The sequence below is a fragment of the Muntiacus reevesi genome, chromosome 5 (genome assembly GCF_963930625.1).
Source record: "Muntiacus reevesi chromosome 5, mMunRee1.1, whole genome shotgun sequence".
Taxonomy (NCBI): Eukaryota; Metazoa; Chordata; class Mammalia; order Artiodactyla; family Cervidae; genus Muntiacus; species Muntiacus reevesi.
This window is the reverse complement of record NC_089253.1, coordinates 46,774,477-46,800,283: the sequence shown is the minus strand read 5'-3', so window position 1 is coordinate 46,800,283 and position 25,807 is coordinate 46,774,477. Positions and strand designations below refer to the sequence as shown.

General features: G+C 64.3%; 2 protein-coding genes across 2 annotated transcripts; both read left to right on the top strand.

The window, feature by feature from the left end:
• The first annotated feature begins 778 nt into the window (after positions 1–778).
• On the top strand, positions 779–19,495 carry CD81 (CD81 molecule). Its single transcript, XM_065936624.1, has 8 exons — positions 779–1,083; positions 13,722–13,836; positions 16,560–16,657; positions 17,368–17,442; positions 17,679–17,783; positions 18,181–18,282; positions 18,630–18,716; positions 18,899–19,495. The coding sequence occupies exons 1-8, from the start codon at positions 1,018–1,020 to the stop codon at positions 18,959–18,961; spliced, it is 711 nt and encodes a 236-aa protein (XP_065792696.1). The 5' UTR covers positions 779–1,017; the 3' UTR covers positions 18,962–19,495.
• A 2,217-nt stretch (positions 19,496–21,712) lies between these two features.
• Positions 21,713–25,715, top strand: TSSC4 (tumor suppressing subtransferable candidate 4). The gene is given in 4 exon segments (XM_065938010.1): positions 21,713–21,955; positions 24,239–24,354; positions 24,504–25,450; positions 25,453–25,715. Coding segments are annotated over 2 exon segments (957 nt in total). The 5' UTR covers positions 21,713–21,955; positions 24,239–24,354; positions 24,504–24,525; the 3' UTR covers positions 25,485–25,715.
• The last annotated feature ends 92 nt before the right edge of the window (positions 25,716–25,807 follow it).

The window sequence follows — 25,807 nt, the reverse complement described above, 5'->3', positions numbered from 1 at the left end:
CGTCTCTCCAGCAGCGGTCAGCTTGCTGTCACCTGGGTGGAAAGCTTGACGAATCACCTCTCTGCCCCCTGCTAAGCTCAGGCAGTGAGGGCAGCGGGGAGCTTAGGAGTCAGCAGGCCTGTGGGTACTGGCACCACCAGGATTGCGTGAAACACACCGCATGTCCCAGAGGTGGCCTGGTCCCCTTGGACGCAACACTGGCCCAGGGAACACCCTCTCCGTGACCTTTCCAGCACAGACTCCTCTACCAGCCCTCAGCGATTCCCCGTTTCCACGGGGCAAGGGCTTAGCGGCCTAGACCAGCTTCTAGGGTCTTCACGCCAGGGCCTCCTCACTCCCGACCCGACCCGGCTTTCTGTCCCGGAAAGCGCTATGAACAAAGCGCGCTGCTGTCTGCGCTTGGCTGTTGGCCGGTGCATCACCTCCTCCATGGCGCCTTCTAGGATCGTCCCCAGGAGCCTGAAGGAGGAGGGGAAGTGAGTCTTCCCTGGCTGCAGGCCAGTCCTCCCGCGCGGCTCCTCGGGGAATCGAGCGTGCCCGCAGCCCAGGGATGCGTGCGGCGCGTGGCACTGCGCGCCCAGGACCCTGCGTCCTGACTGCACTATCTGACACCCGAAGTGTGTGCGCCGCAGGGGGAGGATCGTGCGCCCCTTCCCCGGGGGCCACGCTGCGGCCTGGGGCTGCGTCCACTCCGCGCTCCGGCAGCAGGGGCGGGGGCGGGGCCTCGGGGCGGAGCCTGTGGGCGTGGCCTCGGCGCCCCGTAAATACCGGAGCGGGGCGCGCGCCCGGCCTCAGAGTGAGCGCGCAGCGGCTGCGAAGACTCAGGCGCGTCCCGGCCAGGCCTTCTGCTCGCCTCGTCCGCGTCCCTCCGCGTCCCTCGTCCGCGCGTGCCCCGCGCCTCCCGTCTGCGCACCCCAGCCTCCCACCAGGCTCCCAGCCGCTCTCCAGGCCCCAGGCCCCGCGCTCGACACCCAGGACAGGCACGCGCCCCGCAGGCCGCCCGCCGCCCGCGCCGCCATGGGGGTAGAGGGCTGCACCAAGTGCATCAAATACCTGCTCTTCGTCTTCAATTTCGTCTTCTGGGTGAGCCTGCACCGGGGGTGGGAGGGCACTCCCCGGTCCCGGCAGGCCGCGCACTCCGCTAGGCCCCGCCAAGGGGGCGCAGCCGGGCAGCCAAGTTGCGGGGCCACCTGTGTGCGCCCAGCCCGGGTGGGTGGGAGGGCCTAGGCTGGCGAGTCGCGAAGGCGGGGTCGTCCGGGGCCGCCGCGCCCCTCGACGGCGGGGCTGGGGCCTCTAAGACGGGTTTCGGGCCTCTGCGCGTCGGGACTCAGAGCCCCGCGGCCGGGCCCTTCGCGGACCTGGGGTCAGTTCCCGGCTGGTGACGGTGGTGGTGCGGTGGGTGCGTGTTCCGAACCTAGCGCCCGGCTACTGCTTAGTTCTCCTGACCGCTGTTTCTGGGACCACCCTGCTTCTTGGGGAAAGAGGGGCTCGAGGGCGGGGCTTGGGACGCCCCGCCCCCATGAGCTCATCAGGGCCACCGCCCCTAGATGGGCGGCCCGGCCCGGTGCAGTGGCTGGCGGGTGGGCGGGCGGACGAGGGGAGGTGGGGTGGCGCGCTACAGTTTGCATGAGTCTCGGGGACGGTCCACCCCACTCTGGGCCCAGCTCAGTTCATCCTCCTGTTTGCTGTCGCCACCCAGGGGGTCGGTTTGGGGGTCTGTGCCCGGTCGAATCGCAGACAAGAAGCGCCCTGGACCCGGGTAGCCCGCGTGGCGGGGTGCCTGCATAGCCGTGCCCCCAGTTTGTGGGGCCGAGCCTCCTCATCCAGAGGTAGAGTCCAGCCCCTCCTCGCCCTGGGGCGCTGCAGAGGCTATGAGGAGAGAGGGGCTGAGCGGTGTTCCAAGCTGGCACAGGCAGGGGGCCCGGAGAGCTGGGCAGCTCTGAGCCTGAGGGTGCTGGGGCGGGGCGGATGCCCAGCTCGGGGCTTGGAACGAGGTGCCCACCGGTGAGACGTCCTCGGGGTGCTGGAGGGCCTCCTGGGGCCTCTGGGAGGCAGGCCCGAGTGGTGTTTCCTGACCAGCCTTCACTGCTGGCTGCTGCCGGGTGAAGCTTTGGCTTTTGTTTCCATTTCCTGTTGGTGCTGGAATTAGGGGCGTGGAGATCTCTTGCTGTCCCGGAGCGGGGGACCCAGGCCTGGACGTCGGAAGCCCCTCTGGCCGCTGTGTGCTGCCACCCCTCGGGGGTCCACGGGCAGGGTCCTGGGCCCCTTCCTGGCCCCTCGTTGCTTCTCCACCGCCCCAGGCTGCTAAGCTCTTGTCCTGGAGGATGAGGACCGTCTGCTGGATCTCAAGTCGACACGGGGAGGCTAAAGTTTTAAAATGGCTCCAGGAGAACTGTGTGGGCCTGGGGACCTCTGTTTGCCCTCCAGACGATCCAGGGTCAGGTCCCGGGACAGTGAGGTGTGTGTGGGGGGAGTAGGGCAGAGGCTGGACTTGGAGTAGAGGTGTCACATCCTGCCTGCAGGGGCACCCGTGGCCATTGCCTCTGCCCTGGGGGGGGAGCAGGGAGGCTGGCAGGATGGGCCAGGGCCGGGCAGCCTTTACTGAGGGGCTGGCCTTGGTGTTGACTTAGTATTCGCCGGCTTTGGCCTTGGCAAATCTTGGACCAAGCTTCCCGGGGAAGCCCCTCCCACTGTGCGGCCTGGGAGGTCTCCCGGCAGACTCCCCCCACCCCCAGCTCCTCCCAGCTGCCTCTGGTAATTTCCCAGGTTTCCCAGGCAGCGGGGGCGGAGGCCTGACATCCCCCCAGGGCCACTCTATTCAGACCCAGGAATTGCTTCCCCTCCCTCCCCTCCCATGCCCTTCAGAGCTCTGAGAAGTTGGCTTCCAGGGGCACGGAGCCGCCCACCCGTGGTGGGGAGCGGGGTGCCCCTCTCTGCACCCCCACCCCCAGCCGAGAGTGTGGGGCTGGGGTGTGGACCCCGGTGGAGCCCCCAGCCCGCGGCCCTGGCCCTGGCTCCCTCCCTTCTGAAGTGGGAGTCCTGTTAGCTCAGGAACTGGGTGCTGGGCACGGTGGCCGCAGGGAGGACCATTCTGCTCGGCAGGTGTAGGCCGTGATGTGCGGAGGGGGCTTCTGGCAGTTGGGTGCCTGGAGGACCCCGCAGGGCCAGCCCCACCCGCGCGCCCCGGCCTCGGTGGCTCAGCGGGTGCCGGGGGCAGGAGCCAGGCCTCTGCGTGTCTGGATCCCGATCTGAGCACTTACGCAAGTTTCGTTTCAGAGAGTAAAGCCCTCCTCGTGGGAGGCGGCGGCACAGGCCTGCTGGCATGCTGTCCTGGAAGGAGACGTCCCCACGCCCGCCCCCACACGTCAGCACACACACAGACACAGGCTCTCAGACACACACACACACGCGGGCTCTCAGACACACACACACACACACACACACACACACACACACACACATGGGCTCTCACACAGACACATGGGCTCTCACACACACACACACACACGGGCGGGCTCTCAGACACACACACACACACACACACACACGCGGGCTCTCAGACACACACACACACACACACATGGGCTCTCACACAGACACATGGGCTCTCACACACACACACACACACACACGGGCTCTCACACAGACACATGGGCTCTCACACACACACACACGGGCTCTCACACACACACAGGCTCTCACACACATACGGACTCTCATACACACATACGGGCTTTCACACAGACACACGGGCTCTCACACACACACATGCACACACGGGCTCACATATACGGGCTCTCACACACACACACACGGGCTCTCACACACACACAGGCTCTCACACACATACAGGCTCTCACACACACACGGGCTCTCACACACACACACACGGGCTCTCTCACACACACACACACACACACACGGGCTCTCACACACACACATGTACACACTCCCACGTGTCCACACCAGACCCTGTGCGCCTGTGGAGGTGGCCGAGGGCTGTGAGGTGGCCGGGCTGGGGGAGGAGTGGCCCGGCCTGAGCTGGGAGCAGGGCCTGGAGCTCCCGCCCGCTGGGGCGTGTGTGGGGGGCTGGGAGCTCCCCGGCGAGGCAGCTGGGACCCAGGGCCTGTATAGGCTCCCGGCCCTGCGCTCCTGCCCAGCCCAGAGTGGGCGAGCCGTGGGGACCCGCTGGCCGCATCTGTGGAATGGGTGTGATCACGGCCTCCCCTCTGCAACAGTGGCAGCCTCGCCCTGGCCTACCCACCCCCATGCAGTCAGGCCTCCTTCCCGGGGAGGCGGCTGGGGCGAGGCTGGTTAGAGGCCCTGCTCACCGGCCCTTTGTGCTCGCGTCCAGATGGCGCATGACTGTCACTTAGCGGTTCTGTCACCTTCCTTCCTGGGAGAGGGGCCAGACCCAGCCGGGCTCTGCTGGGGGCAGAGACTTCCTGCGCCCAGTGTCAACGGGGCATGTGGCCTCCCCCGGTGACCCCGGGCGTCTGGCTGCCGATCTGAGCCAGGCCGGGAAGAGGATGTCTGAGGTCTGTGCCCAGGTCAGGCTCGCCCCGGGGGAGTGTCTGGGCACCAGGGGTACAGACGTGGGCGCCCGGGCCCCGGCTGGCTCTGCTCCCGTGCCCTTGTGTGTCCACCCCGTGGGGGCCCCCCGCGGCCTCCAGCTCACTCTGCCTCCAGAGATGGAGCTCACCCTGATCCCTATCTCTTACAGTTTTGAAGGCCAGACAGAAATAAGCTCCCGCCAAACCACCCTTCTCCCAAATAATCTACCCACACACCTTCCCAGCGCCTGAGAGCCGTGACGGGGGGAACCTGGGCCGTGATCAATAAGGTTTAGAGTCCAGCGCCCGAGGGAGGGGCTGACGGCACATTTGCACTGGTGCCGCGTTTTGGAGAAGGAGCCAGGTGAAGGGGGGGCCGGGGTGCGGGGCCCTGACCCTGCCCGCACCCTAGGACCTGGGCCAGGCTGCGGCCAGACCTGGGTATTTTCCACCTTGGAGGCAGCACTGGCCGGTGGCCAGGACTGCCCACCCGGCAGGGACAGATTCACTATGACAGGTTAGCAGAGTGTTTCTCCTGGGCCGTTTCCACCTGCCCGCTAGATGTGGTTTGGACTTCAGTGCAACCCCCCACCCCAGCCCCCACTCCCTGCACACGCTTTGTTCTGTGGGGCCTGGCCTGAACCCCTACTCCCTACAGCAAAGCCGGTGCCGATTCACACAAGACCACCTGGGGCCTCCAGGTGGGCGCCCAGATGCTGGGGGAGTCCCTGCAGATGGTGGCCGATCAGTGGGAGGGTAGCCACCCTCCCTGGGCTTGAGGACTGCTGGTCTCCGCAGACAGGGAGGCGGCTTAGAGCCGGGGCTGGGGGTGGCGTTGGGTTCCTTAAGTGCCTGAGTTGGTGCTTCGGGCAGGGGGCTCCAGAGCCCGGGTGTGGGTCGGGTTGCCACGGAGGCCTGGGGATCAGGGACCCCTCATGCTCTCCACTGAAGCTGTAGCCCTTATACCTTCAGAAAGTTGCTGCTCCCTGCACCCAAATTGCCAGGGAGATGTGATGATTGTGGGGAAGGTGAAGACAGGAAGCCAGGCCCATGCGGAGCTGGTGGGGGTGGGCGGGTGGCCCCCCTGGCATCCCTCGCCGTCACAGCGAACCTTCTGTAGCAACTCGACGCCCAGGTCGGGCTGGGTCATAACTCTCCCTCGGGGAACGTCTAACAGCGCCCTGGAAACCCGCCTCCCCTGCAGGTGGGTTCTGAGTTTGGTTCTGTGCTGCAGCCAGCAGCCGGCTATGGCTCAGGCTGTGACTCTGGGGTTACCAGGTGCCCCGGGCATCGTCGGGGGAAGCGGGAGCAAGGACCCCAAGCTGCCTGCCTCCCCGGTCTCCAGTCCCGGGTGCTGGGAGACCCAGAGCTGGATAGTGTGGTTCTTAGGGGCACGGAGGCTACCAAGGGGCAGCAGGCCTGGGAAGCGCCCCCCGCAGTCTGGCCTGCTTAGGGCTCACGGGGTGTCTCCCTCGCACACAGCCGAGGTCCTCTCTGCTCCCCACCCCAGGGGCTCAGCTGCCCGCCCTCTGGATGGACAGTCCTCCCCTCTGTCCCCAAGATAACAGCTCTAGCCCACGTGAAACTCCCCTGCGCCTTCCCCTTGCCTGTAAGGGGCGATAAGGAGCCTGAGGTTCCAAGTGGCCCACATGAGGAAGTGGTAGGAGCAGGCTGGAAACCAGGGCCCTTCCTTCAACCGCTGTGGTTCAGGGCCGGCATGGCTCCAGGCAGCGGCAGGGTGGTGTGGCATGGCGTGGCATTGCCCCAGGGCAAGTGGCTGTGCCCGGGCTTGTGGTGAGCAGGTGTCGGCCGGACACCCTGAGCTGCCCCAGGGCCCCTCTGCGCGCCTCTGCCCCCTGCCCTGGCCCAACCACCTCCGCTCTCTGCAGGGGGCGCCCAGCCCAGCAGACCCTCCTTGTCTGATGTGTGTGTGGCCCCCTGCAGCCCAGCCTTGCGACGGCAGTGCCCATATGCGCCCCCCACCCCCGCGCAGGGGCCGAGGGGGCAAGGGGACAGCCCACACGAAGGGCTCTTTCAGCCGGTGGGGTGGGTTTGGGGCGGGGGAGCAGGCCGCTTCCTGGGCCCCTTGCCACAGTGGGCGGTAGGCTCGGGAACTGGCCCAGAAAGTGACCAGGCCTGCTCTGCTGGGCCCCGGGAGGCGGCAGGGGCCTGTATTCACCTCCCAGCAGGAGAGAGCTCTGGGATCCCCCGCTGGCGGGGCCCTGGGGGTCCCGAGTCCTTCCCCACCCCCACGCCTATTTTTAGAGGCCAGGCCAGGCGGCTTCCTGAGGTCAAGGGGGCTGGAGAGGGGTTTCCGCTTCCTGGCTGAGCCGAGGGTCCTCCTCTGTGCTTCCTTCCTTCCTGCCTTGAGCTGGGCGGCTCTGTCCCCAGAGGGCATGGCAGGACTCCGGGAGGGCAGAGTGGGGCCCCGTGTCACCCTGTCTGTCCTCATGGCGGGTGGGGGTGGAGGGTCAGCCTGCAGGACCGGGTCCCGGCCCCGCCCGAGCGGGGTGCCCTCTGACCCCGCTGACCCTCCACGCCCATTAGCAGGGTCTGGGCTGCGCCTCTGCCTTCTGACCTGTCCCAGGGTCTGCAGGGGGCACTTGCTGCCCTGCTCCCTTCCTGTGGCTTCACTGTCCTTCTGGGCGGGTCTCTAGGCCCAGGGCCTCTCGGGTGCCGAGCCGCGTGGGCACTTGCTGGCATGTCTCCCCAGCCAGAGGGTGCGCCCCTCGGGGTGGCGCGGAGCCGGAGCCCTTCCTGGGTCAGACAGCCGTCCTCACTGACAGCGCTGGACTCTGAGGGCATGAGTGCCGGGGGGCTTCTGGGGCCCAGCTGCCGATTAAGGGGGCGCGGGGGTGCACGAGTGTCCCGCCACTCCTGGAACGTGTGGGCACACTTGGGGCGACCACACGGCCGGCGCCTGGGGGTGGGGAGGTGCCCGAGGCCTGGCGGGGGTGGTGGTGGGCAGCGGGCTCAGCTGAGAGGGGAAGCGGGGAGACACCCGCTCCTTCTCTGTTTCAGCTGCTTCTTGGAAATGCACACTGGCTGGGCGGGAACCCAGTGTACTTGGCAGCTCCCCCACACCCTCTTCCTAGCTGACGCTATTATTTATTAATTCTGGGAAAGGAGGGAAGAAGAAAGAAACAGAAACGGAACCTTCAGAACATCACAAACAGCCCGGGCCGTCCCCTGGGGTGGAGCCCTCCGGTCATCCCAGCGGCGGGTCCACCAGCCCCTTCCTGAACTGCTGCCCAGCCTCGCCCCCAGCAGGAGCATCTCGGGGTCCGGGGGCAGCTCGGGTGCAGGAGCAGGTGTCGGCAGCCCTTCCGACAGGCCGGCCGGCGGGAGAGGGGAGAGGGAGCCGTGCGGACCCCACCAGGGACCGGCCTGCCCGACACTCCCGACGGCCGTCCCAGCAGTCGCCAGCGCTGTCGGGCGCGCTCTGCCCCTGTCCGCGTGCACACCGTGAATTCCTCACTGTGCATACGAGGGTACTGGAGGCAGGAAGACGCCCGGGCGGTCCAAGGTGACTGGAAGCTCCGGTTCCCACGCAGCGCCAGCACGGCGTGCTTTCTGTTAACACCGGACTCTGTTTTGTAGCGGGCGTATCCTTAGTTATCCAGTCCCTTGTTTGACGTTAAACCTCAGTTCTATGGACAAGATTTTAACATTTCCAGATGCTTCCTGCTGGCCGCTGGAATCCTGGGGTCCTGACCTTGGTGAAGAAGGCAGCCAGGATCCTTCGGGACTTGCTGCTTAGAAGTCCAGTAGACAGGGATCTGGGTGTGGGGGCTTTTAAACAGCCTGTGTGACAGCGTCAGCCGCGCGTTTAAGATGCACAATCTGGGGGCTGCCCTGCTGGCTCGATGGAGAAGAAGCCGCCTACCAGTGCAGGAGGCGCGCGGGTTTGATCCCTGATCCGGGAAGACCCCGCATGCTGCGGAATAATGGAGCCCATGGGCCGCAGCGGTGAGCCTGTGCCCCAGAGCTGGTGCCACGGCGATGAGAAGCCCCCACTGCAGCCAGAGAAAGCCCTGCAGCGGTGAAGACCCAGCACGGCCGCAAACAGGATGTCTTCAAAAGTAAAGGCTTCCCTGGTGGCTCTGAGGGTAAAGAATCTGTCTTCAAGGCAGGAGACCCAGGTTCAGTCCCTGGATCGGGAAGATTCCCCTGGAGAAAGGAATCACTTACCCACTCCGGTATTCTTGCCTGGAGAATCCCACGGGCAGAGGAGCCTGGTGGGCTACAGTCTGTGGAGTCACAAAGAGCTGGAGATGACTTAGTGACAAATTTTCACTTTCTTTTTTACCCAGCCCCCCAGGAAGGCCAATCTAAACTCGGGTCCAGAGTACACATGTATTCTGTCCCAACAACCCTTGGTTTTGACGACCTGCTCAGCATCTTCATGCGCCTGGCTCTTGACGGATTTTCTCTTTGGCAATCTATAGGGCTTCTCCTTTTTCATACTGTTCGTGGGGTTCTCAAGGCAAGAATATGGAAGTGGTTTGCCATTCCCTTCTCCAGTGGACCACATTTTGTCAGAACTCTTCACCATGACCTGTCTGCCTTGGGTGGCCCTACACGGCATGGCTCCATTGAGTTAGACAAGGCTGTGGTCCATGAGATCAGGTTGGTTAGTTTTCTGTGATTGTGGTTTTCAGTCTGTCTGCCCTCTGATGGAGAAGGACAAGAGGCTTATGGAAGCTTCCTGATGGGAGAGACTGACTGAGGGGGAAACTGGGTTTTTAACTTATATGCAGAGTACATCATGAGAAACGCTGGGCTGGAGGAAGCACAGGCTGGTTTCAAGATTGCCGGGAGAAATATCAATAACCTCAGATACACAGATGACACCCCTCTTATGGCAGAAAGCGAAGAAGAACTAAAGAGCCTTTTAATGAAAGTTAAAGAGGAGAGTCAAAAAGTTGGCTTAAAGCTCAACATTCAGGAAACTAAGATCATGGCATCCAGTCCCATAACTTCATGACAAATAGATGGGGAAACAGTAGAAAAAGTGGCAGACTTTAGTTTTCTGGGCTTCAAAATCACTGCAGATAGTGACTGCAGCCTTGAAATTAAAAGACGCTTACTCCTTGGAAGAAAAGTTATGACCAACCTAGACAGCATATTAAAAAGCAGGGATATTACTTTGCCAACAAAGGTCTGTCTAGGCAAGGCTATGGTTTTTCCAGTAGTCATGTATGGATATGAGAGTTGGACCATAAAGAAAGCTGAGCGCCGAAGAATTGATGCTTTTGAACTGTGGTGTTGGAGAAGACTCTTGAGAGTCCCTTGGACTGCAAGGAGATCCAACCAGTCCATCCTGAAGGAGATCAGTCCTGGGTGTTCATTGGAAGGACTGATGCTGAAGCTGAAACTCCCAGTACTTTGGCCACCTGATGCGAAGAGCTGACTCATTGGAAAAGACCCTGATGCTGGGGAAAATTGGAGGCAGGAGGAGAAGGGGATACAGAGGATGAGATGGTTGGACAGCATCACCAACTCAATGGACATGAGTCTGAGTAAACTGTGAGTTGGTGATGAACAGGGAAGCCTGGCATGCTGCAGTCCATGGGGTCACAAAGAGTCGGACACGACTGAGCAACTGAACTGAACTGATAGGGCTTCCCAGGTGGTGCTAGTGGTAAATAACCCACCTGCCGATGCAGGAGATACTAGAGATGTTGGTTTGATCCTTGGGATGGGAAGACCCCCTGCAGGAGGACATTGGAACCCACTCCGGTATTCTTGCCTGGAGAATCCCATGGACAGAGGAGCCTAGCGGGCTACAGTCCTTGGGGTCGCAAAGGAGTCGGACACGACTGAGCGGCTGACACTTTCAGTTTCACACGACCTGGTGGGTTTTGAGGTAGGAGGCACCCGTGGACACCGTGCCTGCCACCAGGCGAGTGTGCACAGCCCTCACCCAGCAGAGCCTGGGGACACCACCTCCCCGCTCCAGGCGACCACTAGCCTGTCACTGGTGTCTGGGTCTGCATGTCTTAAGTTTGTAAAAGTTTTTCGGGGCCTTAGTTCCCTGACCAGGGATTGAACCTGTGGAGTCCTAACCCCTGGACCGCCAGGGAAGTCCTTTTATACTGTTTATATGAAGGGAATCAGAAGGGGGGTGGTCCCCGGTTTGGGGCTTACCGGGAAAGCACATGTGTATGGGCGTGAGTGTCCACCCCCACCCCCACTTAGGGCAGTCCCTGGGGTGCAGGGGCTGGGCGCAGGCTGGCGGTGGGGGTAGTGTCCTGGGTCCCCCGCCCCCCGCCCTCGCCGGCACCTGGTCTGTCTCCATCTCACTGTGGTTTCATTTGCATCTCCCCTGGGACCGGCGCCGTTGGGCGTATTTCCGTGTGTTTATTTGCTGTGCGCTTTTTTTCTGTGGTGAAGTGTCTGTTCAGGCTCAGGTTTTCGTGAGGTTTCTTGGCCTGTTTTTTAAAAACCGGGTTGTCTGTTTTCTTGCTGAGTTTTGGAAATTCCCGACACCTTTCGGGTCTGGGTCCTTGTTAGCCATTTGCCGGCGCCTGTCCTGCTAGTCTCTGAAGAGCAGGCTTCTTTTACAGTTGGGGGTTTTCTGGGATCCCCGCCCTGCCCTCCTGGGGTGGCCTTGGGGGGTCGCAGTCCTGCTTTGCCCGTCCTCTGTAGGTGACCATAGGTGAGTGCTCACCACCCCCCAGACTGGGCTGGTCACCACCACCACTGCCTTCCCCAGGCCCGCCCCAGCGGGCGTGTGCGGGGCCTGGAATGGCCGAGGAGGGGGCACTCTAGCACCAGGCTCCCCATGCCCTATTGGCCCCTCCGGAGAGTCGGGGGGCACAGGGAAGTCTGGAGACCGCAGCCCCCTGCACATCCTGGCGTCTGTGCTGGGAAGCCCTTCCCGAGGCAGGAGAGCTGGGAGCTCTGCCTGCCCCCAGGACCCCCGGCCTTAGCGCTGGGGGTGGGGCAGGCATGACCCTCACCGCTTCTGTTAGGACCAGGCGCCCCACATGGGCCTGTGCCTTGGGCCCCTGGGGAGAGGGGCTGCAGGGGGAAGATGGGGGTCCCAGCGCAGATGGGGGGTGGGAGGGGCCCCTCCACGCTTGGCGCCGCCCCTTGCCGTGGGGACACCGAGGCTGAGTCGGGGTTTGGGGCCCGGCCTCTGGGGCCACAAAGGGAGGCCCGGATGAGGCTCCCCACCCGGCCCACCCGGCCCGCTCCTCCTAGACTCTCACAAAGCGCTCTCTGGACCACAGTTTCCGAACAGAGTAAGTGGTGGTTTCCAGCCAGAGTTACCACGGCAACCCTCAGCCTCACCGCCGCCTCCCCTGGAGGTGCAGATGGCAGCCGGCTGAGCCAGGAGCCGGGACTCCCTCCGGAGCCACCCGCCTCACCCCACCCCCCACCTCCCCTGCTCCGGTCCCCTGGGCCCTCCCGCCCTCTCGTGGGTGTGACGGGCACCCGGGGCAGCTTAGGAGGCCTGCGGCCCGGGCACTGCCCTTCGCGGGGTGCGCAGGGCCCAGGTGCCCTGGGAAGGACCCTGCTGGTCCCGCGTGATGCCCTCGGTTGGGGAGTGGTGGGGGGCGGGGAGCGCGGCAGCGCCTCCATCCTGAGGGGTGGGGTTTAGGGGTGCTGCCCGCTCCAGGGAGGGTTGCCAGCAGCATCCCCTGGCAGGGGCAGCCCTGCTGCTGCCAGGCGCCAACGGTCCCCAACGGTCCCCGCCTTCTCGTGTGCGGAACCAGCCCCGTGTGGGAGGGCCTGGGCGGGGCTGCGAGCCTCCCGCCCCAGTGGTGTCCCATGTCCCCTGCCTGGAGATCCCCGGGGGCAGCTCGTGGGGCTGGGGCCTGGTGTCCCTCTTGCTCCACTGAGCGTGGCCCCCGCTGGTGACTTTGGGCCCCACTCAGGGGCCAGCACTGGGCCGGCCAGGTGGTTTTCTTGGGGCCTGTGTTTTGGTTTCTCTTCCTCTTTGGACACAGAGCCGATGGTCTGTGTAGGAGCTGGTGCTCGGCAGGCAGTGCCTCGCTGGTGGGGGAGCCGGGGGGCGCCTGCCTGGCCGGGTCAGATGCTCAGACGCTGGCCTGGCCTCGACGAGCCCTCAAGGGCAGACCCCGCCTACCCCTGAGCCACCGTCCTCTGGGGGGTAAGTCAGCCGGAAGCCCCCACCCCCACGCCAGGCTCTGCGGGAGCCCCCCTTCCTGCCTGCTCTCAGGGCGGCCCTGCCCCCGGCTGTCTGGGGAGCACAGCGAGCTTCTTCCTCCCCCAGCGGCCTCCCTCTCTCAGACAGCAACCAGCAGCCGCTGCTCTGATTCCCCCGCCAGGGCCCGGTGGCATCAGATTGCCACCCCTCACCGTGTCCTGGCAGCAGAGACTTGGCGTTCACTCTGTGGAGTTCCCGGACGAGCTAGCTCGGGGCAGTGCCACCCCCTTGGAGGAAGGCTCGGCCTTCCCCAGGCCGCGGCCCCGGTGTGGCCTCTGGCCAGATTTAGCAAGTAAAACACAGGGCGTCAGTTAAACTTCCGCGGCAGGTGAACAGTGGGTGCTGTTCGGCATGAGCGTGTTCCGGGCAGCGTTTGGGACACACCTGACACTAAAGAAACGTTTGTGAATAACCAGGTGTCTGAGCCTCATCCGACAGCCTGGCCTGCAGTCTCCCGCGGTGCTTGGTGGGAGGCTCTGCACGAGCCCCCAGTCCCCCTACCGAAGCCCGCCTGGGGCGTCCGGAAAACCAAGGGGGCGAGGCAGGCACGAGGCAGCGGGCAGCCCAGACCCCAGGGCCTGTGAGCCCAGGGTCTGTGAGCCCAGGGCCTGTGACCCCAGAGTCTATGAGCCCAGGCCCTGTGACCCCCGAGTCTGTGACCCCCGGGCCCTGTGAGCCCAGAGGCTGTGAGCCCAGGGCCTGTGACCCCAGAGTCTGACCCCAGGGCCTGTGAGCCCAGGGTCTGTGACCCCCAGGGCCTGTGAGCCCAGAGTCTGTGACCCCCAGAGTCTGTGACCCCGGGGCCCTGTGAGCCCAGGGCCTGTGAGCCCAGAGTCTGTGACCCCGGGGCCTGTGAGCGCTGCCTTGGTGCTGACCCAGCAGAGGGAGGACCCGGGGCCCGGCCCTCTCTGCACCTCCGCGCGGGGGATCCGCAGGCTCCACAGCCAGTCTCTGAGCCACGTGTGACCAGCGCCCTGCTCTCTCCCCAGCTGGCCGGAGGTGTGATACTGGGCGTGGCCCTGTGGCTTCGTCATGACCCGCAGACCACCAACCTCCTGTATCTGGAGCTCGGAGACCGGCCCGCCCCCAACACCTTCTATGTGGGTAAGTGAGGGGATGGGCTGCGGAACCTGGGCAGCTCTGGGCTGGGAAGCGGCAGGAACGGGCCACTGGGGGGTGTGATGGTAGCTTAGTCAGGCTGCAGCCAGGCAGCCAGGAGGGCTTCCAGGAGGAGGCGACTCACTGGGGCTTGCTTCTCCCTGGGGCAGGGAGGACAAGGACCCCAGCAAGAAGAGCTCAGGGGTGGCGTGGGGTTACGTCAGCCTGGGGGCCCTGAGGGGCCTGGGCGCCCTCTGCAGTTGTGCCAGGGCCTGCCTGGGCCGGGGTGCTCCCAGGGAAAGCTGGATCCCCTCTGGTTGGGGATGGGAGCCAGGGCAGAGAGCGGCAGCTGGGTGGGGGCGGGGCGCTGCTTTTCAGGGAGGCTCCTGGGCGGGGTGGGACTGGATGCCTGGGCTGCCTGGGGCCCCGCCGGCTGCCTTATTAGGCCTCGGCCCTTCAGGCATCTGTCAGGCTGGGTGTGGGGTGGGGGCCCCCAGGGGCAGGGGTTCTGCCTCCCACTGTGTACAGCTGTGCCCCTCCTTCCGGTCCCGCCCCCCCCAAGATGGGCCTGGTTCCGGGGGAGCTCAGGGAGGGTGTGCGGAAACGCTTCTGTCCTTTAAAGGACTGGCCCCCGGGTGGGCCTCTCGCACCCCCATAGGCAGAGCAGCAGGCAGGAAGCCTGCAGGGCTCATGTGGGGTCCAAGACCACCCGCCGCCCGGCCTGGACCCTGTAAGGGGTCCCAGTCCTTCCCAGGCGCTGCTTGGGGGCCCCCACACTCGGGATACACGCTTGGCTGCTGGGCGGGGGGTGGCCACACTCACCATCCCACTCGGGCGCCCCAGGGCCATGGAGGCCCTCTGTGGGCCGGGCCCGGGAGGGCTGGAGCCCGTGGTCTGGTGGCGGCCTCCGGGGCCGGCCCCCCACGGAGGGTCCCCAGCCCTTGTCCGCAGGATCCCGGCTCCCCACCCCCAGGCTGCGGGGCCCCCTCAGGTCTGAGTCTCAGGCAGAGAACAGGGGACCGTGACCCGCCCCCCCCACATGCCAGGCACCCTCAGAGCCAAGCGGTCAGCCTTGCCCACACGTCTGAGGACGCACGACTGTTCTCTGAGGCCCCTGGACGCTCGGGGGGTTTCTCCCCGGGGCTCCTCCCAGGCCTCTCCTCCCCCTCCCCAGGGCCTGCCCCCGCGCGGCACAGGACCGTGGGCTCCCCGGGGCGCACCGTTGGGAAAGGCGGTCCCTCTCCCCTCGTGGCTCGGCTGGCTCCTGCTCTCAGCCCAGCGTGTGGCCTGGCAGCCGGGAGAGGAGCTGGAGGCCGCCTGCCTCAGGCTGGACGGGGCAAGGGTGGCGGCGGGCTGCAGACTGGGGTGGCCCCACGCAGCCCCTTGGGGACACAGCCCGGGGCAGGCGTGTGGGGGTCTGGGGACACCTTGGCAGAAGACTGGAGGCTGGGGGCCAGGCCCAGGCCGCGGTGGGAAGGGTCCTGCGGTGAGGCTTGTGGGGGGCGTGGCTGGCCCGGTGCCCCTCCAGCCCGTTCCGCCGCATCACGCCGTTGCTGGGCCTGAGGGCCCCCTCGGGGAAGGAGCGAAGGCGTGCTGGACCACCTGGCGGGCTGGGAAGCAGCCCCTGGGCCCAGGCTCCTGCCACGCCACCAGGGGAGGGGCCTCTCAGAGCCCCCTCTGGCTGCAGCGTCCCTGCCCACCCGGGGCCCGCCTCCCGGAACCCCCTGCCTGGCTCCGGTGCAGCCGGCCTGCCAGGGAGGTGGGGGCAAACGCGGGCCCTGACACGGGCTCTTTCTCCACTGCCGGGAAGCCGGGGTGTCAGCGGGGCTCCAGCAGCACCCGGGCCATGCGGCAGGGCCCCGGAGGGTCCCTGGCCTCACTGGTCAGAGCCAGAGCCCACCGCAGTGGGAAGCCTGGCACTGGGGGGACTGGGGGCCGGCACCTGCCAGGGTGCCCCTCCCTGGCGCCTGTGCCGTCCCGCTGAGCCTCAGGAGTGGCCATGGGGATGGGAGTGTCCAAGTGAGGAGCCCCGGGGCTTCCCCTTGGCCAGGCCCACTTGGGGTCACGCAGAGGTTCTGGCCCAGAGGGGTCCCCAGGCGTCTTCTGAGCCTGGCGGTGGGTCCCAACGCCCAGACTTCTCCAGAGACTGGCCAGGCGGGGCCAACAGGCCCTCGGCACCGCGGCCCTGGGCCCCGGCGTCCTAGCCCCGCCTGCTGCGTAACCATGGCAGCTGGGGGTGGGGGAGGGGGGGGGAGGGGGGCCAGGTCTGCTGGAAGGCCTAGGGTTGTGGGAAGTCTTTGGAGAGACGTGGTCAGTGTTTCGAGGGGGTGAGGGCCCCTTGTGGGTGGGCTGCAGACTCAGGGAAGGGCTGTGTGGCCATCAGTGAGTGCTGGGCAGGCCAGGAGGACAGACTGACCCTATGTGTCGCCCCCAAGTGAGGGGGGCCGGCAGACCCCAGGGTTCCGCTTCGCCCCCCAGGCCAGTAGCTGGGCCCTTGGCCCCAAGATGCGGGTGACTCTCCAAGGCCCACCAACCAAGCCCTGGAGGCTCCTCTCCAAGCCGGTGGCCTGGGTGTCAGACCTCCTCCCGGCAGGGTGGGTGCCAGCGCCTGGTGGGCCCTCTGGACCCCGGGCAGTGTTGTGCGTGCCCAGCATAGGCAGGAGGGCTTCTGGGGGGCTGGGGGCTCCGGGACGGTGGGTCGCTGAGGGTGCCCTCTCTCTCCGCGACAGGCATCTACATCCTTATTGCCGTGGGTGCCGTGATGATGTTCGTTGGGTTCCTGGGCTGCTACGGGGCCATCCAGGAGTCCCAGTGCCTCCTGGGCACGGTAAGGTCCTGGGCTGGGCATGGGGCGGGGTGGGGGCCGGCCAGGGGGCAGAACCAGGAGCTCGGTGCCAGCCTGGCCCTGCGAACCTCCCGTGAGTGCCAGCTCGCCGGCTGCCCGTTTGTTCTCAGACCCCACTGTGGCAGATGGCCGCTATGTCTAGTTTTTTGTCTAGTTCCTGGTTGTAAGTCCCAAAGTTGCTTCTCTCTCTCTTCTTTCTTAAAACGAGCAACAGATACGGTAAAGAGTGAGTCCCCACTGCAGGACCTGCATCAGGTGTCCCTGGGAAGTCACCCACCCACAGGAAGCAGAGGCCTGTCTGTGCTGCCCAGGGCCTGGCGTCTGGGTGGTGTGGGCTGGGGAGTCTGCGCCTGTGTCTCCGTGGGGGGCTCCTGGGCGCACCACAGTGGCCCCCTTCCCACAGGCTTTGCTCCCTGTCCCCTCCCACCCGCCCAGAGCCAGCCTTGCTCTCCCTCCACATAGCCGAGCTGTCCTCTGGAGCCCAGGCCCTCAGGGCTGATGAGAAGGGTGGCAGGTCAATACCGGCCCGAGTCCCAGACACCGCTTCACACGGTTCATCCCCGTCAGGGCTGGGGTGGGTGGGTGGGAGCCGCCGAGCACCCCACATGCGCCTGTGGGTCCCTGGGGTGCTCGTCGTCTGTGGAAGCCCCGGGCCCCCTCTGGCCTGCTCTGACCTCCTCTCCCCTCCCCAGTTCTTCACCTGCCTGGTGATCCTCTTTGCCTGTGAGGTGGCCGCTGGCATCTGGGGTTTTGTCAACAAGGACCAGGTGAGTCATTTGCAGGTGGTGGGGCAGGGTGCCGGTGGGGAGGGCAGGGGCTCGGCCTGGGGGCGCTTCTCTGGGCGGGCTCTTTGGGTAGGAAGCCACAGAGGCTTCCTGGAGGAGGGGGCGCGGCGGCCGAGTGGAAGGCAGAGCCCCCCACCCCCAGCTCCCTTCCGAGAGAGCCAGGTGAAGGCACGCCTCTGGGGGGCAGTCCCCCTGTGCTGTGAGCACCTCTTCCCCAGATCGCCAAGGACGTGAAGCAGTTCTACGACCAGGCCTTGCAGCAGGCCATAGTGGACGACGAAGCCAACAACGCCAAGGCCGTGGTGAAGACCTTCCATGAGACGGTGCGGCGGGGCCGGGGGCTGGGGGCACTGGTGGCGGTGGGGGGGGGGGGGGCGGCGGTGGGCGTCCAGGGGCACCAAGGGAGAGGCCTGGGCTTCAGGTTTTGTCCTCTTGATGTGACCTCAGCCTGGAGCGGGAGGGGCACCGGGGCCTGGCAGCCCCACTCCCGGGCACTTGGGCTCTTCTGGGGTTCCCTGGCGGGAACTAGGTGGGCCAGGCCAGCCGGGGTGCAGTGCAGCTGAATGGAAGGGTGGGGAGGAGTGGGCCGCTCAGCTTGGTTCTCCCCCAGGAGGGGACCGCCCCCAGCCCCCAGCCCCCGGGCCAGGGCGGCTCCTGGGGCCTCTGCAGCCCACGGGACGCGTGCCCAGGGCTGACGGCGGGCGCCCTCCCTCCCTGCAGCTTAACTGCTGTGGCTCCAACACGCTGACCACACTGACCACCTCTGTGCTCAAGAACAGCCTGTGTCCCTCCGGCGGCAACGTCATCACTCATTTGTTCAAGGTGCGTGGCGATTCCCGTTTGGCTGCCGCCCCTTGGTGGGTCCTAGGTGGTGACAGGGCCTCCCGGGGCTCCCACGGGCCACGGCCAGGGCACAGTCATGCCGGGCCGTGCAGTGGCTGGAGTTGGGACTGCGGGCCAGCCCTGGCCTGACGGTGCTTCGTGGTCTCTGAGCCTGGGAGGGTGCCCTCGGCATGCTTCCTGTTCACACCTGCCAGAGACCAGGTGCCGTTCACGCCTCTTCTGGGGGCCCCTGGGGGTGCGGCTGTGCCCCTCCACGGGGCCCTGGGCTGCTGCCTCGTGGGGTCAGAGGACGTGCGCCTCTGACAGCCCTCTGGCCGCCCCTGCAGGAGGACTGCCACGGGAAGATTGACGAGCTCTTCTCGGGGAAGCTGTACCTCATCGGCATCGCGGCCATCGTGGTCGCTGTGATCATGGTGAGTGGGGCGGACCGGCTCTGCTTGGGGATCCTCCCCACACTGGGGGTCTCCGAGAGCTGACTGAGCTGACCCCCCGGGGGTCTCCACCCCCCTCCCCACGGGGTCTGGGAGCGGATCACCTGCCCACACCCTCCCCAGGGGCCTCTGGGAGCTGACCGCCCGCCCGCCCCTCCCTGCAGATCTTCGAGATGATCCTGAGCATGGTGCTCTGCTGCGGCATCCGGAACAGCTCAGTGTACTGAGCCCGCGGCCACTGAGGCCTCGGGGAGGGGCCTCGGGGACCCCAGCAGTGCCCCCCGGAGTGACCTGGACACTTCTGAGGAGGGGCCGTTGCCACCTGTGTATATAACCTCCTGGCATCACTGCTACACTTATCAGCTTTTTTACTTTTGAGGTTTTGTTCTTGTCCTGAAGCTTCCTGTTAATTGTCCTTTTGGAGCTGATGTCACCTGTAGGTGGCGTGTGAGTGGACCGTGGGGACTGCAGGGCAGGGGCCCCCTCTGCTGCTTGGGGGCTCTGCTTGCTCAGCCAGGCCTCTCCTGGGGGCCACCAAGGGCCGTCCGGCCGAGCTGCACCCACGCGCCCGTCCCCATGGGCGGCACACACGCTCAGCCTTTTTTTAATCCTTGTTCCTTTCCGGCCACCTGTCTCTAGAGCCGGGTCTACGAGCAGCCTTATGCCTTCAATGCACACCTCTCCTTTCTAACGCGTCACCTTCAATTGTAATTACATCTTGAAAAGTCATTCAATAAAGAAGGAAAAACCAGGCATGCTAACACGGTCTGGCCCCTCCGTGTGCCCGTGGCCTCTGAGACCCGGGGGGCGGCCTGAGGGGCCGAGGAGCCTGGCACGGGTGGTGTTCAGCTCTCCAGATCTCGCTGGTCCCAGGGTGTGCCACCGACCCTGTTGGCGGGTGCCAGCAGGGCCCCTTCCTTGGGCCTTGAGTCGCCAGCAGCAGCTTTCACCCAGCCCTCACTCCCGTCCCGTTCCTTGGCACTACTGCCCGGGCGGGGGGCCCTACGAGGCGGGGCCCTGCGAGGGGGAGCCCTACAAGGGGGGGCAGGACAACCCAAAAATCATGGTTCAGGCTGCAAGGGCCCTGCAGACCACCCCCCCCTCCTGAAGGTCAACTCCGTAGGAGATGAACACACGGCTCCCTCCCAAAGGTCTCGTCTCTTCCTGTCTAGCTGGTTGTAACCTCCTGTCAAGGGGCTGGTTGGCCCTGTCTTCCAGGGGTTGGAGGTGAAGCCCTCAGCCACTCCCTGGGGGAGCCCACCTGGCCCAGCCTCGGGGACTGAGGCCCAGCCAGAGGCTGCTGCCCCCACCAGGAATGCTGGGTAACGTCACCAAGAGCTGCAGGCAGGTACTGACTCGCCTGTGCACTAAATTGACCTCTTGAGGCTCCAAGTCCCTGACTGGGATATGTATGTCAAGGGGTCCTGGTGGCCTTCTTGGGGGCTGATATTGGAAACTAGGTCCCAGCCCTGTATTGGGGGTCACAGGGCCTCCGTAGGCCTGCTCCTCCAGAGTCCAAATAGGGACTGGTGGGTTGGGAGACGGATGGCTCAGGGAACCTGCTCCTTTTTACTTCTCCCTGTGCCGCAAGACCCTCTTCAAGCTGTGATGTGAACTAGTGCCTGGGGTGGCCTGGACTCCCTCATTCCTGGTGAGACCCTGTGTGTGGGCACCTTTAGGGATGACATGCCCCCAGTTCAGCTCAGTCACTTAGTCACATCTGACTTTTTGCGACCTCATGGACTGCAGCACGCCAGGCCTCCCTGTCCATCACCAACTTCTCAAACCCATGTCCATTGTCGATGATGGCATCCAACCATCTCATCCTCTGTTGTCCCCTTCTCCTCCCGCCCTCAGTCTTTCCCACCATGAGGGTCTTTTCAAATGAGTCTGTTCTTCACATCAGGTGGTGTGATGTGAAAGTACTGGAGTTTCAACTTCAGCATCAGTACTTCCAATGAACATTCAGGACTGATTTCCTTTAGGGTGGACTGGTTTAATCTCCTTGCAGTCCAAGGGACTCTCAAGAGTCTTCTCCAACACCATAGTTCAAAAGCATCAATTCTTTGGTGCTCAGCTTTCTTTATAGTCCAACTCTCACATCCATACGTGACTACTGAAAAAACCACAGCTTTGACTAGACGGACCTTTGTTGGCAAAGTAATGTCTCTGCTTTTTAATAAGCTGTCTAGGTTAGTCATAACTTTTCTTCCAAGAAGCAAGCGTCTTCTAATTTCATGGCTGCCCTCACCATCTGCAGTGATTTTGGAGCCCAAAAAATAGTCTGTCACTGCTTCCCCATCTATTTGCCATGAAGTGATGGGATCAGATGCCATAAGACGTGTCCCAAGGTTGCACATTAATAGGCCCTGTTTCCTCTCTGGGTTCCTGGCTGGGCGGCAGCACGGCCTGAACCCTGGATTCCTGGGTGCAGCTCTGCCCGAGGGGGCTCCCTCTGGCCGTCCACTGCTGAGCTTCAGTGGGCGCTTCCCTGGTGGCTGAGCTGGTAAAGACTCCGCCTGCAATGTGAGAGCCCTAGGTTCGACCCCTGGGTTGGGAAGATCCCCTAGAGAAGGGAAAGGCTACCCGCCCCAGTATTCTGGTCTGGAAAATTCCATGGACTGTATAGTCCACCGGGTCGCAAAGTCGGAAACGACTGGGAGACTTTAATTTTCGGGGCAGAAATGACCAGTCGGACGATCGGCAGGCGAGGCCAGGGCACATCCCTCAGGCGGCTTGCCGCGCGGTGGCCTGCCTGACCCGTTCAGTGGGCGGGACACGCCCCGCGGCCCCGCTCCGGGGACCCGAAAGGGCTGGGCCGGCAGCTCCGGAACGGAACCGGAAGTGCCTGGGATCCGCGCCGGAAGGTGACGCACTTCCGGTTCTCGCGACTTCCGGCAAAGTGGGCTACAGTACCAGGAACGAGGCTCTGGCCGTTAGCCCTGGAGAATTCTGGGAGTCGTAGCCCTGCCTCCTCACCCCGAGTCTCTTCCTGTGTCAATTCCGGTCTCTTCGCGAAGGATCGCCACCGTTTCCTGTAGGGAAGGCAGCGCATGCGCAAAGACATCACTCCCGATAGGCCTCGGGAGTGGAAGCCAGGTGCCTTGTGGGAGATGTAGTTCTTCAGGCGTAGAAGAAGCGGCTCTCGGCCAGCGGGGGACTCGGTTTCCCAAAGGGCTGAGCGCGGCGCAAGATGGAGGCAGCCAGGCCGAAGTGAGCCGGTAGGTTTTTGGTGGGGAGGGCCGTGCTGCTGACCCGTCGGGCTTCAGGGGGCCACTGTCCGTAGTCTTCTGCCCCGACCAGGGAGACCCTCGTGAGGCCCGGACCCTTGGCCCGCCCCCGCCTGACTTGGCAGCCGGACTCAGGCCGCTGACACGAGCGCCTGCTGGGCACGCGCCGAGATTCTGGGCTCGTGGAGTGGAGAAAATAAAGGCTCTTCCTCCCGGGGGAGAGAGACAACCCTCAAGGAAGCCAGCGCTCCCTGGGACCTGGCCAGCCCGACCCCGGCCCTGAGAAAACCGCGCCTCCGTCAGCCTGGACTGAGCTCTGGACTCAGCAGTGAGCTCCGGAAATTCTCAGAGAACTGAGACGCAGACCTGGCATGCCCGGTCTCGGGGTTGCGATTCCCGGCTCCCCTCGGCGTGTCCCACTGATCACGGGCGTCCAGGGGACGGGAGTGCAAATTTAGGAAGCTGGAGGCTGGTTGGAACTCCAGCTTTGCCTCCAGTGTACTGAATGACGGGCAATTTCTCCCCGCTCCGGTCCTGCCAGCCCTAAAACAGACACCTTTGGCGTTTACTTCGTGTTCCCTTTCCTGGAGTTGTTCCTTCATTTTGGGAGTCATGCAAGGCCCAGAGGAATGGAGATCTCGCCTGTGTTTGACCTGGAGCAGGTCACTCCCACTCCTGGTCCACCTGGCCTGGTCTTTGGTGGCCGCAGTTGCAACGGAGTCACCCTGGGCAAGCACGGGAGGTTGGTGGGAAGAGGAAGTTGGTGGAGGGAGGCTGAGGCCTGTCCTCTGAGCCTGGAAACAAGTTTCAGGGTGCCTGGTGACACTGGAATGCTAACCAGGTGTTGGCACTTCTGTGCTTCGCTGGGAAAGGGAAGGATGTGTGGAGGATCACAGGAAATGTCCCTGGAGGTTGCCTCAGGAGCTGTGGGGCCGGCCTCTGCCAAGCAAGGCTGAGCCAGCTTCCTGAGAGCTTGACGCTCAGATGCCAAGGGCCTGGCTGCAGTCCCTTCTGGAGTTCCCAGGGCATCTCCCAGCACTCAGGAGCACACCTCCTCCCCATAGAGCTGGCATCTCCCAGCACTCAGGTGCACACCTCCTCCCCATAGAGCTGGCATCTCCCAGCACTCAGGAGCACACCTACCCATAGAGCTGGCATCTCCCAGCACTCAGGAGCTCACCTCCTCCCCACAGAGCCGGCAGGTGCCCCCGGCTTTGTGGAGTACTTCCTGCGTGCCCCTTCCTCCGGCAGCATCCCGCAGAAAGCTCTAAAATTCTTTATTGCAATTGTTAGAAAAGTGAATAAACGTACTCCTCATCCACACAGTAAGTACTTATGACGTCCTGACTGTGAGTTAGTTCGAGCTGTTCAGTGAGCTGGTTTGCAGTTACGGCCATGACTGTCAGCTGTTTACCGTACCTCTGAGCACTCACTGACCCGAAAACACGTAATAAGCTATCACGTGGAACCACCACAGTTACCAAGATTAGACTAGTGACTGGCATGAAGTGGACTCTGTAATTTCACTTTTTGAAATGTGTGATCACCCTTCACAACTCCTTGTAATCCGATAGAAAGTAGATAGGTTATGAGAACAAAACAATTGAATACGCTAGTGTGTGGAAACACTGGCACTGTGTCAAAATGAAACAGTGACAGTCTCCCAAGTGAAAAATTACTCAGTTAATGGCCAGAATATCCTCTCAGTTTGTATTTGTATTTGTATTTTCCAGTTTGTATTCCACAGATTTTTTTTAAAAAATGTTTTACACCTGCAGCTGCTAGCCAGTCCGAGGAGGATGATGCCTGCTTCAGCACAGAACTATGTTACACGTGTCGTTCATTCATTTCTTATTTATTGGAGAAGGAAATGGCAACCCACTCCAGTATTCTTGCCTAAAAAATCCTATTGACAGAGGAGCTGGCAGACTACAATCCAAAGGGCTGCAAAGAGTCGCACACTTCTGGGCTACTAAGCATACTGCCTGCCACGTACCGCACTTGGCCGATAGAGGGAGCGCAAGGATTGCTGGTGACCCTGGGTTGCCGCCCCGGCTGGCTGCTCTCCGCCAGACCACCCCCGTGCGGGCCCCCTAGTGGCTCTAGTCAGACCTGCCTGGCAAGGACTGAGGGAGGTGACAAGTCCTAAGGACCGGCTCCTGGGTCTGGCTGTTCTGGGGGCTTTGTAAACCCAGGCCCACTCCAGGGGTATTGGCACCATTCCTATGTGTTCGCCGTGTGGTCTGATGGCCGCTTGTCCCTCCCTACCCTTAGCCAGTCACTGAACCGCTGAGCAGAGCCGTGCCCGGGGGCCTTTGCCACCAAGAACCTTCGTCAGCATTCAGCCAACCTGCCCTCCAGCGTCCAGCAGGCACCTGGCAGACGGGGAGGTAAGAGGAGGGCTCTCAGTGTGTGGGTGGGTGTGGTGGGGGTGGGGGGCCCTTCCTCCTGGGACACTGCTCTTCCTGCTGATCCTGCCTGGGGCGGTGGGTCTGAGCTTGTGGTGTTCTCGGGGACTCCCGGGGCTGTTTTGGTGCAGGTGTGGCGTGGCCTGAGGACACATGGCAGAGGCAGGAGACTCGGAGGTCGACGTCCTGCCTCCCGACACTGTCTCCCTCAGCGACTCGGACTCAGACCTCAGTGTGCTGGATGGTGCTGGGGTGGATGCCCTGTCCCCGGGGGAGCTGCCTGGGGAGGCTTCCGGGGATTCGGGCCCCGATGAGCCCCGCTCGCCCCCCAGGGGCCTCCCCACAGAGGCGGTGCAGCCCTTCCACCTGAGAGGCACGAGCGCCACCTTCTCCCAGCGCAGCCACAGCATCTTCGGCGGTTTGGAGGGGGCCGCCAGGCGGGCTGCGCCCGCTGGGACTCCAGCCAGTCCGGGGGACGGGGGGAGCTTCCGGCAGCTGCTGACACCCTCCAGCCAGCCTGTAGCGGGTGGCCCAGGTAGGGCCGCTGAAAGCCCTGCTCCCCCAAGGGCGCCCCCCGTCCCTGACTACGTGACCCACCCTGAGCGCTGGACCAGGTACAGCCTGGAAGAGGTGGCTGAGGCCAGCGAGCAGAGCAACCGGGCCGCCGCTCTGGCCTTCCTGGGCCCCCAGAACCTGGCCGCCCCCGGCGACTACGTGCCCTCCTTCAATCAGGACCCCTCCAGCTGCGGGGAGGGCCGGCTTGTCTTCACCAAGCCTGCCCGAGCCAGCGAGGCTCGGCCCGACAGGAGGCGGGTCCCGAGGAAGGCAGGGGAGCCGGGCAGGAGCGACCCTGGGGTTCCAGGAGCGGCAGGGGGCGAGGGCCCCGTGGAGCTGGCCCACCTGGCCAGGCCCGGGAGCCCCGAAGCCGAGGAGTGGAGCGGACCCCGAGGGGGCCTGCAGGAGGTGGGTACACCTGCGGGCGTGGCCCACGCCAGGTCTGGGTCCAGCACCCCGTTGGTGGAGACGGTGGGTTTCCACGGCAGCAGGAAGCGGAGCAGGGACCACTTCCGGAGCAAGGACACAGCCCCGAGGCCCCAGGTGCGGAGGTGTGAGCCAGGAGACCTCCCGGCTGCCTCCCTGACCTGACTGTGCTGGAAGGCTGGCCACTGCTGCCCCCGGGGCGGCTTCAGGGCTGGATCGGGCTCGGGGCTCCAGGGCAGCGAGCCGGCCCGCCGACTGCCTGTAGGTGCCAGCAGGGAGCAGACTTCGCCAGGGTGTGGGCCGGGGGTGGTGGAGGCCCGACCCGTTCTCTGCCCGGGAGACAGTAAAGGCCTTGCGTGTTCCTCTGGCTCCGTGTGTCTGTGTGGACCGCCTCTCCCCCAGGGACCGCAGCCGGGACCCTCCGCCGTCCAGGCCCCATCGTCCCGCGCTCGTC